The sequence below is a fragment of the Nothobranchius furzeri genome, chromosome 15 (genome assembly GCF_043380555.1).
Source record: "Nothobranchius furzeri strain GRZ-AD chromosome 15, NfurGRZ-RIMD1, whole genome shotgun sequence".
NCBI classification, from domain to species: Eukaryota; Metazoa; Chordata; class Actinopteri; order Cyprinodontiformes; family Nothobranchiidae; genus Nothobranchius; species Nothobranchius furzeri.
Genome location: NC_091755.1, coordinates 53,374,458 through 53,388,632, shown reverse-complemented (window position 1 = coordinate 53,388,632; position 14,175 = coordinate 53,374,458). Strand labels below are relative to the sequence as shown.

The window sequence follows — 14,175 nt, the reverse complement described above, 5'->3', positions numbered from 1 at the left end:
CAGCAGCAGCTAAGAGCAAAATTGAAGAGAAGCCAAAAGAAAGATGACAGGAGACATGGAGCAGTGAGTTCACAGACCTGGGAGAGGGTTCTGCCTGAGACTCCTTCCTGTAGGAAGAAAGAACACAAACTGTTTCACAGAACAAAAGTGGTCTTAATGATATGCTCCTTTTTGATGGAGCGAGATCCTTCCGCCCTGAGGACGGGAACAACTCTTATCCTGGATTTAGCTCAACATCTGAGAAGAAGTAGTGTCTGGTTTTATTTCACCAGCAGGGGGCAGCAGTAGCGACTTTACAACCAGCAGCAGTCTGCTATTATTCATATATGATCCACTTTTACTACAAAAAATGATTCAGAATGAGATATCCGATAAATGAAAGATATCCTAAAACTTTTGCTGTCCTTCCACAAGATTACGGCAATCCCAAATATCATTGGTTGACTTTGGCAGTTGTCTCTTCAAGTCTAACACAATGACAAATGTGTTTCTTATGAATATTAATAATAATATTTCACTTACTTATATAATGAATTAGCATTTTTTGTTACTTTTTAACTTTGTAAATGTCCTATTAGATTAATTGTTGATACTGATAAAAATGTGTGTTTTCAGATATTAGAATCTCAGCTAAGGTGGTAATGAATTACACTTTGTTGCCTAAACCACAAATGACCTTGTCATCACCACTTGTTAAGTGCAGTCAGCTGCTTGCTGAATGGCAGGTTTGTGCGGATTCGTTACAAATTTGCTCTTTTCAAAAGGAAACTTGTCATTTACAAAGGTCTAATAGTTCTTTGGTTAATCTAAAACATGTTTATGGGGTTCTTTGTACTTAATCCCTCTCCCATGAAGCAGTTTCACTATTTTAATTGGCTTGGATTTTTCAGTTCCTGCCAGAATGAGCCATTGTAGGGCTTTGTCACTTTAAGAAACAAGCTGGAGCTGGCCACGTCCACCCATTCCGCGCTCAGGCTGCTATAAGCTGAAAAGCTCCGATATCTGGGAGGGGGTCAGAGTAGACTTGCTACTCCTCCAGTCTGGAGAGGTAAGAGGGGGCTCTATGCAAGTTTGCAAAATTTGTGACATCACAAACGGGGACTTTTTTAAACAGCTTTATTTTAGGCTCATAAATCCTAAAACCAAACACTGAAAAGAAAAAGAGATTGATGGGTCTTTTTTATGTTTTGAGTATTTATACAAGACAGTAGAAAAGGATGCAAAAACCAACACACTCTCACACCCAAGGCGTCAAAATATGATGCGTGTGACCAACCCTCAATATATGACGATTCGGGATGCCCCAGCGCATCAGGAGATGACGATCAGGGACACGCTGGTTCACGTGTCTCCGCTGCCGTCACTGTTTGACTCGCGAGGTCACACGGACATTATTTGACTATTTAATCTTCCCCTCACCCCAATCCTAACCTTAAGGCCAATAAACTGTGACCTTAAGGTTAAGATTGGGGTGAGGGGAAGGTTAAGTTGTTCACAAGTAGTTCTGATGTCCGTCTCACCACCGGCGTTGGATACCGATGCTCTGGGACGCTGCGTCAGCTGTTTGTCCCTGATCGTTGTTTCCTGACGCGCTGGGGCGCCCCGAATCGTCATATATTGAGACTTGGTCACGCGTCATATTTTGACGCCTTGGGTGTGAGAATGTGTTGCAAAAACATGAGTTTTCCATATTATGTCCCTTTTAAAAGTTCATAAAATATCATAACTGTTTCATAATTGGAATTGAAATCTGTCTTTTCTTTGTCTTTCAGGATTACTTAACACCGCTGTCATTATAATCCACGTATCCTGCTCTTGTCATCATACCTGAATGACTTGCCCTTCAGATTCCTCAGCAGGTCCAGCTGATTCAGAGGAGGAATAATTCTGGGAAAAGACAAAAAGCGCAGTTTCATTCTGTCAAGATGCTTTCGTCTACTCCAAAGGTCGGTTCTCGCCTTTGGCTCGTTCTGAGCTAACTCCGTCAAGTTGGACAGTCATCTGTTCTGCTGGCCTTCAGCTTTTCACCTCCAATTACAACCCAAGTGTAATGAGACATGCACAGATTCCAAGTAGGGGTCCTGAAATGCCTTAAAATGTGTGTAAAGGTTGAGCTACCAACACCGAATAACAAACTGGATAGACGGGAGAGGACTTTTAAACTCAGTCAAAACAATTAAGTGTCTCTGCCGAGGCTCATCCTCTGCAAAAAGAGAAATGTTACACCGGTGTGTGATCACTCACAGCAGCTGATTCAACAGAAAAAACTTAGGAATGCAATAGTAAATCCATGTTTCACTTTGCTAATGATTTTTTACAACATTAGCAAAATGTGATATGACAGAACAGTTGTATTTCCTGAAATACCTGTACATTGGAACCACCACCGTCTGCTCATAAAAATCCCAAGTGCTCAGCAGGTCTGTCCGGGAAAGATTGGTGGAATAATACCTCCAAGTAGTCTAAATGGAAAAAATACTCTTTATCTTTAAATCACAAGGAACAAAACACATTTTGGTCCATTTTCTGGGACAAATACCTGAATGAGACCAGCTGCAGGGTTGCGCCTCTTCTCAAAGTGCTTCTGCCTGTGCTGCTCTTGGACTTTCAGGGCAAAACCAGAACCTAAAATGCCCTAAACAGCCAATAAGAGCAGGCAAACTTCATTATGGGAGCAATATACATTGAAACACAATTTTGATTATTCCTTTAAAGGTCATAAAGTGGCTAGAATGGTCATAATTTTTAACCCTCTCAGGCTCAAGATAAGTTTTGATTAGAGGACGAACAACTAAGTCCTTCAGGGGTACTTTTGAGTTAAAAAATGCTCATGAAACACGTATGTGGAGTAACCAGGTAGGTTTTAACTTTGCAAATCTGCAACGCCTGCCTCCAGAGGGTTAAAGGGAAAAAGCAGCTTTTATACCTAATTTTGGCTTATTTTGATGGGTTACTGGTTTTACTAAAGTGTCTGGTCATTAGTGGGAGCGACAGGTTGGTGATTGGAGACAAACTATAGAGAGAATAATACAAAACGTCTCCCAGATAAGCTAGCCCTGTGACTTCTAACACAAAGCAATCAAATCTGAAGGATTCTGTTAAAAATAATTCATTTCAAAGCAAAAAAACTTTGCATGAATTACCAACTTGTGTTTCGAATGCAGGGCCGGTCCTAGACATGTGCAAGTTAAGTGACTGCTTGGGGCCCCTACACCATCGGAGGGGGCCATCAAGAGCACAAATATAGTGTCAGAAAAATGTTTGTAATAACTTTAAATGATAAAACACAAGAAAAAGTAATTTTTATAGTGTTATGTGATTTAATTTTTAGTGCTTGCATGTTTATACACCTGTTTCAAATTTTAAGAACAAAATATAATAAACTTAGCTTGTTTCTTGTAAATAATGCCTGCTAATGTTACTTTCGAATGGTAAAATTAATATACCACATTTAAATAACACTCTGCATTTTGAAATAGCTGATTAATTAGAGCATCTTTTTGGTTTGCTGTTACTGTTAAATTAATATTAATAACAAGAATAACACCTGTATGATGTAAGCTAACTACAAAAGACGCTAATGATAGTGGGTATGTTACACACATAGTGTAGCCTGGGAATGATGAATCATCTGGTTTTGACTTCTTGGTATGGGGGCCCCCAAAGAAAAACCTGCTTAGGACCCCACAAAGGCTTGGGCCGGCCCTGTTGAAACGTAAAGGAAATCCAGAGAGCTGGACCTGGTACTGAATCCAGTTACTAACAAGGGTTTGATGAAGATGAGTTATTAATTATCTTTATTAGGCATTTACGGCCAAAACCCACAAACTTACAGCGGGAAGAGCAAAGAAAGCCACTCCAATCATACTGAAAGCAGCTCCCAGCATGCGTCCATTCCAGGTTTTGGGAACTTTATCTCCATAACCGATGGTGGTGAGAGTGATCTGGTGACAACAAAGCATTTAGGTCCTGTGGTGTAAAATATATGTCCGCAATACTGCTGCAGGAAATAAAACATGCAGAATTACTTCTCAGGGATTTATCCTATTAAAGATGTTTTCAGGTCTTACCAGTCCCCACCAAAGAGCATCAGCATATGTCTCAAACTCGTCATTTGACTCCTTTTCCACCGAATAGACCAAGAAGGAAGCCAGGATGAGGCACAGGAAGCCTATATACCAGGCTGTGATGAGCTCCTGCAGGGGAGGAACAGCTGAGTGAGCATCTAATGTAGTAAACTACCATCCAGCATGTTGAAAGGCAACAAAATCACTGTTGACTTGTAAAACAGTCATCCCATAATAATATTGGATACCAATACGTGACTTTCATGTCCTGTGCGGTTTTTAATAAAGGTCTTTATTTCCCTCGACCCCAAATAAGCTGCAGATTTCCTCTCCCTCCCTGTGACATCACACGCACACACGCACACACACACACACACACACACACACACACACACACACACACACACACACACACACACACACACACACACATTGATATTGTCCTTAGCCTATTAGTGCAAGCAAATGATGGAGCTTCAGAGCTCATTAAACTAAAACCGAAGGGAATATGCTTCATCTCCATAGAAGAATATTGTGTTACAATAAAACTAATGCATGCAGTAGTTTTAACGCAAACCCCACACAGAGGCACTATTAGCTGAGATTCATGCTACTTATGGTCAACAGCCACTTTTAGTCAGCATGTGGATCACTTAGCTGCATGCACTAATGTTGATCTGAAAGTCCTGGTTCTGATGTTTTCAAGTGTGTTTTTGTGAAAAATGCTTTATTAACCCTTGAACCACCTCAGGTAGGGCTAATCACACCAGGGCTAGCTCTAAAACCACTAAAATGTTAAATGTTATGGTAATTTATGCTATCAATAATTAATAAATATCTACACTGTAGTTTTTTTTAATTATATGTTATTTGTGATAAAAATTTGCAGCAGGGGGATTTAGCTAGCACTTCAGATTTAGTGCTCAACACTTTCAGAAGGAATTTCATAATATTTGAAAGTATTGTGCTAAATTTAAGACAATGTAATTTTTTTTAACTATGTCAGTTAAATAAACGATTTAGATTTGTTTCAAGATGACAAACTGCCCTGTGTTTAGCATTAGCTAATCTGACCTAAACTAAAACTTCTCTGGCTTAGCAGTCAGGGCCATGTCAGGGAGTGTGAGATAGTCAAGAGCGCTGTCAAATGACAGACTGACTTCAAAAATTATCAATCTTCTTGGGCCCCCTTGTGGCCCGGGGGGCCCCCGAGTAATTGCCTGCCTTGCCTGTCGGCATGCAGCACCTCCATAGAGGAAGTAGAGACCCACATGACAGCACAAGAGATTGCAAAAGGTCAAATTTGGATTTCATGTCTCCTTAAATACCTGAAGAAGTATGCAATGAAAACAAATTAAATGTCACCTTGCTGTGGGCATAAACTACAGATCCCAGCAGTTTCCAGGTGCCTCCGCGGCGGTCCATGCGCAGCATGCGCAGGATCTGCAGGAATCTAAGACTTCTGATGGCAGAAGTGGCAAAAACATTCCCCTGTGAACCCGCTGCCAGCACAGATACCGAAGCAATCAGCACCATGATGTCTGGAGAGGCAAGAGGCACAAAATATTGGAATGTCAGTTTTAAAAATGGTTGCTGTACGCTGCAAAGCATTTTGAAAATGGAGAGAAGGGGAAAACTCTAGTGGTTTTGTGTGTGCCAAACTTGTTTTCTCACCTATGACACAGAAAGGCTTTCTGGCAAATTTCAGCCTCCCTCGCCATCCTCTGTAACGACAGCAGCAGCCGGCAGCCCATATCCTCACTATGTACTCCACTCCAAACACCACGATAGTCACAAACTCCTGCAGCACAAATCAAAACGCGGCTTAAAGAGAGCAGATCATCCTCTTTTTTGCAAACAAACTGTATACATTGGTATTTAATACTGCTGAAGATATATCTAGTCAATATTTAGACATTTTAGAGCATCTTATTTAAAATATAAGTTTTTTGCCTAAAACCATCAGGCCCTCTTTGGGTCAAAACGCTGCACTACATTTGAACTCTTTAAGTTTTCGACATTCATCTGAATGTTGGAGGATATAGATGTTTAAAGAGAGGTGGGTGGTTTTTGTTAAAACTGTTGGTCAATCTTGGATTATCAAAGCAGTAATCCTATGAAACTAAGAGAAAATGGACATGGTCCACTCCTGAGGGTTGATTGGATCCTTAATTATTATTTTCGTCTCCATATTCCATTGATCTGTTATTATAAACACTGCCTCGCCCAAACTGAAATGCTTCGGTTTGGAAAAAGTAAATTGGTTTCATTTTTTTTCTTTTTTTTTATTCCGACCAGACACAGAGTAAGAGGTGAAAGAGAAAGGAAAAGACAAAAGGTGGGGAGAGGGGGGTGGGGGGTGGGGGGTGGGGGTCCACAAAAATAAACAATAATGAACAAGAGTTTGCTTCTAGACTTGCAGAAAGACAAAGAATAGAAAAAAAATGGGACAGATAACAATACATCCGGAGCAAGCTATCACTGTGTCAGCCTGATGATGAAATACAGAATCAACATTGTTTAACTGAACAATCACACGATAATAAATCATAGTGCATTTAGTGGCAACGACAGCCTTAAGACATGTGTTGAACGTGTCCAAGCCCATACTTTTGAGACCACCATGTGAGCACCTGTGTGTGTACACGCGCTTGTTTATTTAAGGTTTCCATATAGGAGTGTCCAATAGAGAGTGTGAGGGGCCACAGATCTGCCCCCCCCCCCCCCCCCCCCCCCCCAAGATGTGTAGGAGACGGAGGGAGCTCCAAGTCCCAGAGTTCCAGGAGCTGCCCCAGAACACAGGAACCCCAAGGAGACTGCAACCAGAAAGGCCCCCGCCCCCCTCAAGAGGCACAGAGGATCGGCCCGGGGGCCACAACCAGCAGCTGGCAGAGTCCCGGGAGATATCAGCGGCAAGCCCACAGGCCCGCCCGCAGCCTCCCACCCCCTAGCCAGCCGAGCCCGGGACCCAGCGACCCGGAACTCAGGGGCGACCACCCCCACCGGGGACCCAGCAGAGCTCAGGGACCCAGACCCCACCAGACAGCCACTGGGATTGATCAGGCAGATGCCAAAAATCTTAAACCCCCTGACCCGGGAGCCACGAACACTCAGGGAGACCAAGGCACCGCACCGCACTCCACACCAGGTGTGGCAGGGGGAGGGGAGACGAAGATCAATATCATCAAAAGAAGTCTCAGGAGAAGAAAGGAGTCAAAGGCCCCACCTGACATATACAGGTCACACACTCCCTCCCTCATGCTCACACATTCACATACAACCAAAGACTTACAAAAATGCACGCCGGACACCCACTCATGCTCCCCATACACACCCTATTCACTCTGGTCCCGGTACTGCTGCACATGGGGTACAACCATTACCGGTTACCAGAGTTTCATCCTTTCTGCTGGGGGTGCTGATGAGCAGGTTCCCCCGCCCAACGTTGAGCACAGCAACCCACCACCCCAGACCCGAACCACATGGCCAGAGCTCCCTCCTAGCCTCCAGCTCCAGGAAGCCAAGCAACAACAAAGGTGTGCTAAGACCCCTAGTCTCCCTCCGCCTGCTCTAATATAGAGTTGTTGTGTCTTGATGAGGTGTATTCCATGGCTGTGGTGAGCGGGTAGTGCGGACATTGTCTGGCCTATGCCAGCTGATGCCACCGCACCACCCCACTTGCACCCACAGCCCTCAGTGTCTAAGTGCAGTTTAAAATTGGAGGTGGGCACCGGCAATCGGGAGGAGACTGAGAAATCCCCCTGCCAAATGCCGTTGAATGTGCTCACTCCCAAGGCCTTAAGTGTGTGTTTGCATGGAATGTCATTGGTGGAAGTGTTTAAGGTGCAAATAAAATTGGGGGGCAGGTTGCCACACAAATGTGGAAATGGGGTCCATACCCGCACTCCCTGACTTGTCCACCCCCCAAGGTCCTATGTGCATGTTTATGTGATGATGTGAAGGAGCAGGAGGAGAAAAATATGCGGGGATGGGGAGGAATGGCTGGTTGGGCTTAGCCCTCAGGTGAGCCAGCTCCCCCACTGGCCCCAATAGGCACCTCTGTTGTCAAAATGCCACCCAGGACATGGAGAACACAGCCCATCTTGCCAGAGCCCAAAGCAGCAGCATTGCAGAGCCTCACGGAGTCCGAGGGCACCAACCCAGCCCCACCCCAGCAGAATATCTATGCCCATCCCTGCATTTGCACAACTTCCAGAATATATAAGACATCCAGGTAAGGTTGGGTCCTCCCCCTCCTGGACCTCCCCCTCCCCTGTGATGGGACGGCAGAGGAGCCAAGGTCTACCCGAGGCCCCTGAACCCGGGCCTGGCACTGCTGCATGTTCCTGCCTTCTTCCCGGCAGCATACATGTCAGGACCCGACCCCCAAGGCCCTGCCCGGATCCCCACACGGGCTGGCCACCCCCACACCCCGAGCCCCCAGGCCCCCACCCAGACCCACCCAGGGGCAATGCAGCTTCCAGGCAGCGACCCATGGCCGCCGCCAAGGCCTCCAAGGGGCCCCACTCACAACCGCCAGTAGTCCACCCCCCGAGGCAACCCAAGCACCTTGTGTAAATTGGTTTCAACTAGGTTGACAAGCTAATGGCTAGTCCAGGTGAACAAGTTACTTCCAGTCATCTTAAAATTCCCAAATTCTCCTTTTTAGACCTTTACATTGATTTTTATTTTACATTACATGGATATTTCAATAAATAATCTAAAAGTACTTGAAAATCTTTATAAAAGAAAACCTTTCTTCTTCTACTAAAGGGGCGACGGTGGCACAGGAGATAAGTGCTCGCCCCGTAATTGGAAGGTTGCAGGTTCGAGCCCCACTGTCGTTGTGTCCTTGGGCAAGACACTTACCCCGGGTTTCCACGGGAGCCGTCAGCAGCACGTTACTGCAGCAACACGTCTTGCTCGCGTAAGCTGCTGCTTGGCCCTTCCCACGAGACGCGAAGCAGAAGGGGAGCAGCTGTCACCGACAGAGAACGAAGTCACACGAGTGACTTCGTCACTAAACACAATAACAAGCAGGAGAAAACTACAACATGGTTTGTGTTTTATGTTCTGTCCATTTTAAAATCGCCAATACGGACCTGAAAAACAAAGGAGACCGCTAGCTAGGTGATAACTTCTCACGGGGACGCACAGTTAGTAACCTTTTTTAAAAGTAAAGCGACCGGAAAGCAGTATGTTCTTTATTCTGAAAATCTCGGTAGCGTCTCTCCATTTCCGCGTCAGATTTCCTGTCTTTCCTTCCCCAAAAATGTCGAACTTGACCTGTTTCAGAGGCGTCACGCGTAGAAAATAGAACCGGCGCGTAAAGGCCGCGACATGCTGCTCCTGAGACGCGGCCGACTCGCGCTGCTGACGGCTGCTGACGGCTCCAGTGGAAAAGGTTCTGTTGACCACAGCGGTTCCTATCAGCAGCTATGACGTGCTGCTGCAGTAACGTGCTGCTGACGGCTCCCGTGGAAAGCAGGGGTAAAGCCCCCTTGCCTGCTGGTGGTGGTCAGAGGGACCGGTGGCGCCTGTTCTCGGCAGCCGCTGTCAGTGCGCCCCAGGGTAGCTGTGGCATCGTAGCTCATCACCACAAGGGTGTGGATGTGCATGAGAATGGATGAATGACTTATTGTGTTGTAAAGCACCTTGGGGGGTTCCAGGACTCTAGAAGGTGCCATTTCAAAAACAGGTCATTTTACTTCTGACTGATGCATTAGGATCTGATGCTAACCACTAAACTGAAATTCAAGTCCAGGTCAAGGTTTTAGTGTTTGGATGATCTGATTCAGTGGCGGCGCCAGGGGGGCGCTAGGGGGCGTCATAGCTACCCCTGGATTAGTCTTTGCACCCCCATAGCACCCCCAAGTAAATATTAGATTTTTTATTTTTTTTTTTACAATGTAATTTTAATTGAACGTGTGGATGTGATAATATTTAACATAAAAAAACAAAAATTATCCGTAAATTACCATATAGACAGTAAAGACTTAAACCAAAACAGGAAATTGATGTTAACCTTTGACCTCATTTTCCACCTGCGAACGAGTGAAAGGTAGAGCTAGTGGTAAAATGGATCGGTTTTTGTTGCCCAGATTTCCATGTGTTCAGTCAGAAATGAATGAATGTTTGGAAGTGATCTCAGACCCACAAAAACATACGGATCTGGATGAAGAGAGTCAACCCTCAACCGCTGCAGCAGTCGAGGGTTTTGCCGCTGGAAATGCTAACACTAACGTTAGCTAACCTTGTGTCACGATGGTCGACTGGGTACAGGAGTTGAACTCGGTAAGGATGTTTGACGTCTGGATTATTCGGTAGAGAACTCTGATCAGGGGTTTCAATGAAACGATGACTGAGTGAAGAGCCGGTGCGGCGTCTTCCATATATAGGCTTGGGTGTGACTGGGAGAATGCCGGGAGTTCCCCCGAGGAGCTTGCTGGGAAATGTGGTCCAAGATGGAGGCCGGTTAGCTGGGAGAGGCCGGTTTGGGGGCTTGGGTTCTGACAGGACCCCCCGGTCCAGGGACGGCTCCAGAAGTCCCAGGGCGACCTCGGCGGTCCCAGAAGTCAGAGACAAGGGCAGGGTCCAAGATGGAGCGGGCCGGCTCCCAGGAGCATTCCTCAGGGCCGTAGTCCGCCCAATCGACCAGATATTGCCAGCCCCGTCCCCTGCGGCGAGCGTCCAGGATGCGCCGGACGGTGTAGATGGGCTCACCGTCGAGGAAGCGGGCAGGCGGAGGCGCCGGAGCCGGAGGCGGAAGGAGGGAGGATTCCACGTAGGGCTTGAGCCGGGAGATATGGAAGGTGGGATGGATGCGGAGACTCGCAGGCAGCCGCAGCCGGTACGTGACCGGGTTGATGACCCTTTGCACGGGGTAAGGCCCAAGGAACCGGGGAGCGAGCTTCCTGGACCCGGCACGGACACGGAGGTCTGCCGTGGACACCCAGACCTTATCCCCTGGAGCATATGAGGGACCAGGACGGTGTCGGCGGAGGTGTTGGTGAGAGTAACGGGCGTTAGCTCGGGTTATGGAGGCCCGCGCCTTTATCCAGGCGTTCCTGCAGCGCCTCACCAGGGATTGAGCGGCCGGCACCGCAACTTCGGGTTTCTGGTGGGCAAAGACCGGGGGCTGGTAGCCATAGCAGACTTCGAACGGGGACATCAGAGTGGCTGAGGAGGTGTGGAGATTGTGGGATAACTCAGCCCAGAGGAGGTACTTAGGCCACAGCGAGGGTTGGGCCGAGACAAAGCAGCGGAGGTACCGACCCAGTTGTTGGTTTGCCCGCTCCGTTTGGCCGTTGGTCTGCGGGTGATAGCCCGAAGATAGGCTGACTGATGCTCCCAACAGATGACAAAAAGCCCTCCAGAACCGGGCCGTGAACTGGGGACCACGATCCGAGACCACGTCGACAGGAAACCCATGGAGACGCACCACATTCTCCAGGAACAACTCAGCTGTGCGTCGGGCCGAGGGGAGGCCCGGAAGGGCGATGAAGTGAACAGCCTTAGAAAACCGGTCAGTGACCGTCATGATGGTATTAAGGTCGTTGACTGGTGGGAGCCCTGTGACGAAGTCCAACCCCACATGGGACCAGGGGCGGCTGGGTACCGGAAGAGGTCTGAGGGTACCAACCGAGGCCTGGTTGGATGTCTTGGAGCGGGCGCAGATGTCACTGGCACTCGTATAGTCCTTTACATCTCTCTCCATACGTGGCCACCAGAGAGCTCGTTTGAGGAACCTAAGAGTCCGTGAGAAGCCCGCGTGGCCAGACAGGCGTGATGAGTGGGCCCAGGACAATGCCTCGCTGCGACAGGCCGTGGGGACGTAGAGCCGACCCGCGGGGGTCTCTGGAGGTGCTGGATCGTCTCGGAGGGCGTTTTGGATAGCCTCCTCCAGTGGCCACCTCAGGTGGGCCAAGAAACGGTGCTCGGGGAGGATAGGTGCCGGCTCGGACGTGGGCGTTGGATGTGTGAACTGGCGGGAAAGGGCGTCCGCCTTCTTGTTCTTTGTCCCTGGGCGGTAGGCGAGATGGAATTCATAGGGCTCAAAGAAGAGGGCCCAGCGGGCCTGGTGAGGATTGAGCTGCTTGGCTGATCTGATGTGGGTCAGGTTCTGGTGGTCCGTCCAGATGGTGAACGGCTGAGTGGTGCCCAGTAGCCACTGCCTCCATTCCTCCAATGCCAACTTTACGGCCAGCAGCTCGCGATCCCCTACGCCGTACTTCTGCTGGGTGGTGGAAAACTTCCTGGAGAAGTAGGCGCAGGGATGAAGCCTGTCGTCGGGCCCGGCTTGGGACAAGATGGCACCGGCGCCAACATCCGAGGCGTCAACCTCGACCACAAAGGGGACTGCATGATCCGGATGGCGGAGGATAGGAGCCGACGTGAAACGGGCGACTAGGTGTTGGAAGGCCCGAACGGCGTCAGGAGTCAGCCGGAACGGTTGGCTCGGAGGGCTTGGTCGGGTGAGAGAAGTGAGAGGTGCCACAATGGTGCTAAAGTCCTTAATAAAACGGCGGTAAAAGTTGCAGAAACCCAGAAAACTCTGCAGTTGTTTCAGGCTCGTCGGGAGGGGCCAGTCTCTCACCGCCTGGACTTTCTGAGGGTCCATGGTTGGTCCTTTATCTGAAATCATGTAGCCCAGGAATGATACGGACCGCTGGTGGAAGGAGCACTTCTCGGGCTTACAGAACAGGTTATTGTCCAGGAGCCGGGTTAGAACAGCGCGAACATGGTGGAGGTGTTCGGCCTCGGACTTGGAGTAGATCAGGATGTCATCCAGGTAGGCAAACACCCACCGTCCCAACATGTCGCGGAGGACATCGTTTATGAGGCGTTGAAAAATGGTGGGGCTATTGCACAGCCCGAAGGGCATTACCTGGTACTCCCAGTGACCGGTGGGTGTGATGAAAGCGGTCTTCCACTCATCTCCAGCTTTAATACGGACCAGATTGTAGGCGCTCCGGAGGTCCAGCTTGGTGAAGATCCGCGCCTGGGAGATGGCGTCCAGGGCAGATGTGAGGAGCGGCAGAGGATGACGGTCTTTGACTGTGATTTTGTTCAGACCTCGGTAATCGATACAGGGGCGGAGATCACCCTCCTTTTTCCTGACAAAGAAGAAGCCTGCGGCACCCGGGGAGGAGGAAGGTCGAATGAAACCCTGCTGGAGGGCCTGGTCAATATATTCCTCCATGGCTCTGGACTCGGCGGGAGAGAGAGAAAAAAGGCGCCCCCGGGGTGGACTGGTTCCTGGTTGCAGCTTGATTTCCATGTCGTACGGGCGGTGAGGCGGCAGTGTGGTGGCGCGCCGCTTGTCGAACACCGCAGCCAGGTCCCGGTAGGGCAGTGGCAGATTGGGCGGTGTTTGGCCAGTGTCACCGTCCGGGCGGTCTGGCATGGATGTAGGAGGAGAGAGGTGGGCCTGGCACTGGGTCCCCCATTCCAAAATGCGGCCCTGGGACCAGGAAATCCGGGGGTCGTGGAGACGGAGCCAGGGAAATCCCAGGATTAGAGGAGAGGAGGGAGCACATATGATCAGGAACTGGAGGGTCTCTCTGTGGCCTTGGACAATCATCTGGAGTGGCTGGGTTCGGTTTTGGATCGGATAGGGTTGGAGGGGCCTACCGTCCACCGAGGTCACAGGCACAACTCTCTCCAAGGGGGTCATAGGGATCCGTAGGCGCTTAGCCAGATCCACGTCCATAAAATTGTCAGCGGCCCCCGAGTCCAACAGCGCGTGCATCTGAAGTGAGGTCTCACCATGAAGGAGGGTAACATGAAGAAGGAGTCGATTTGAAGAGGCGGGGGCTGAAGGTGACCCAGGCTGAGCGACCCCGATACTCAGTGGGTTCCTTCGTTTCCCAAACGTAATGGACAGTTCAGGCGTCTGTGGTGGGAGGAGCCACAATAGGCACAGAGACCCTCGCGCCACCGTCGCTGTCTCTCCTCTGGAGGAAGGTGGCCTGATTGCATGGGCTCATCAGTAGAAGCGGGTCCGGGAGCAGGCGTGGGGGAACGAGGAAGAGGGCCAGGTGCCCTGGATGGGCGAGTGAAGGGCTTGGGCCGAACCAGAACCCGCTGATCCATGCGCAGCGCCAAA

At 49.1% G+C, this 14,175-nt stretch overlaps 1 protein-coding gene across 11 annotated transcripts in view; it reads right to left on the bottom strand.

Moving 5' to 3' along the window:
• Positions 1-14,175, bottom strand: part of LOC107391272 (potassium voltage-gated channel subfamily KQT member 2) — a 52,887-nt gene that overhangs the window by 16,125 nt on the left and 22,587 nt on the right. For all 11 annotated transcript variants that reach the window (XR_008564302.2, XM_015968485.3, XM_070545005.1 and 8 more), the window contains exons 3-10: positions 5,742-5,868; positions 5,433-5,608; positions 4,071-4,196; positions 3,834-3,944; positions 2,540-2,635; positions 2,368-2,462; positions 1,828-1,887; positions 78-107 (exon numbers count right to left, since the gene is read on the bottom strand). Coding sequence is in view for 10 of the 11 variants with exons in the window: in XM_015968485.3 (XP_015823971.1) it covers positions 78-107; positions 1,828-1,887; positions 2,368-2,462; positions 2,540-2,635; positions 3,834-3,944; positions 4,071-4,196; positions 5,433-5,608; positions 5,742-5,868 (821 nt within the window). In the remaining variant the exon portion in view is untranslated. The remainder of the gene's footprint in view (positions 1-77; positions 108-1,827; positions 1,888-2,367; positions 2,463-2,539; positions 2,636-3,833; positions 3,945-4,070; positions 4,197-5,432; positions 5,609-5,741; positions 5,869-14,175) is intronic.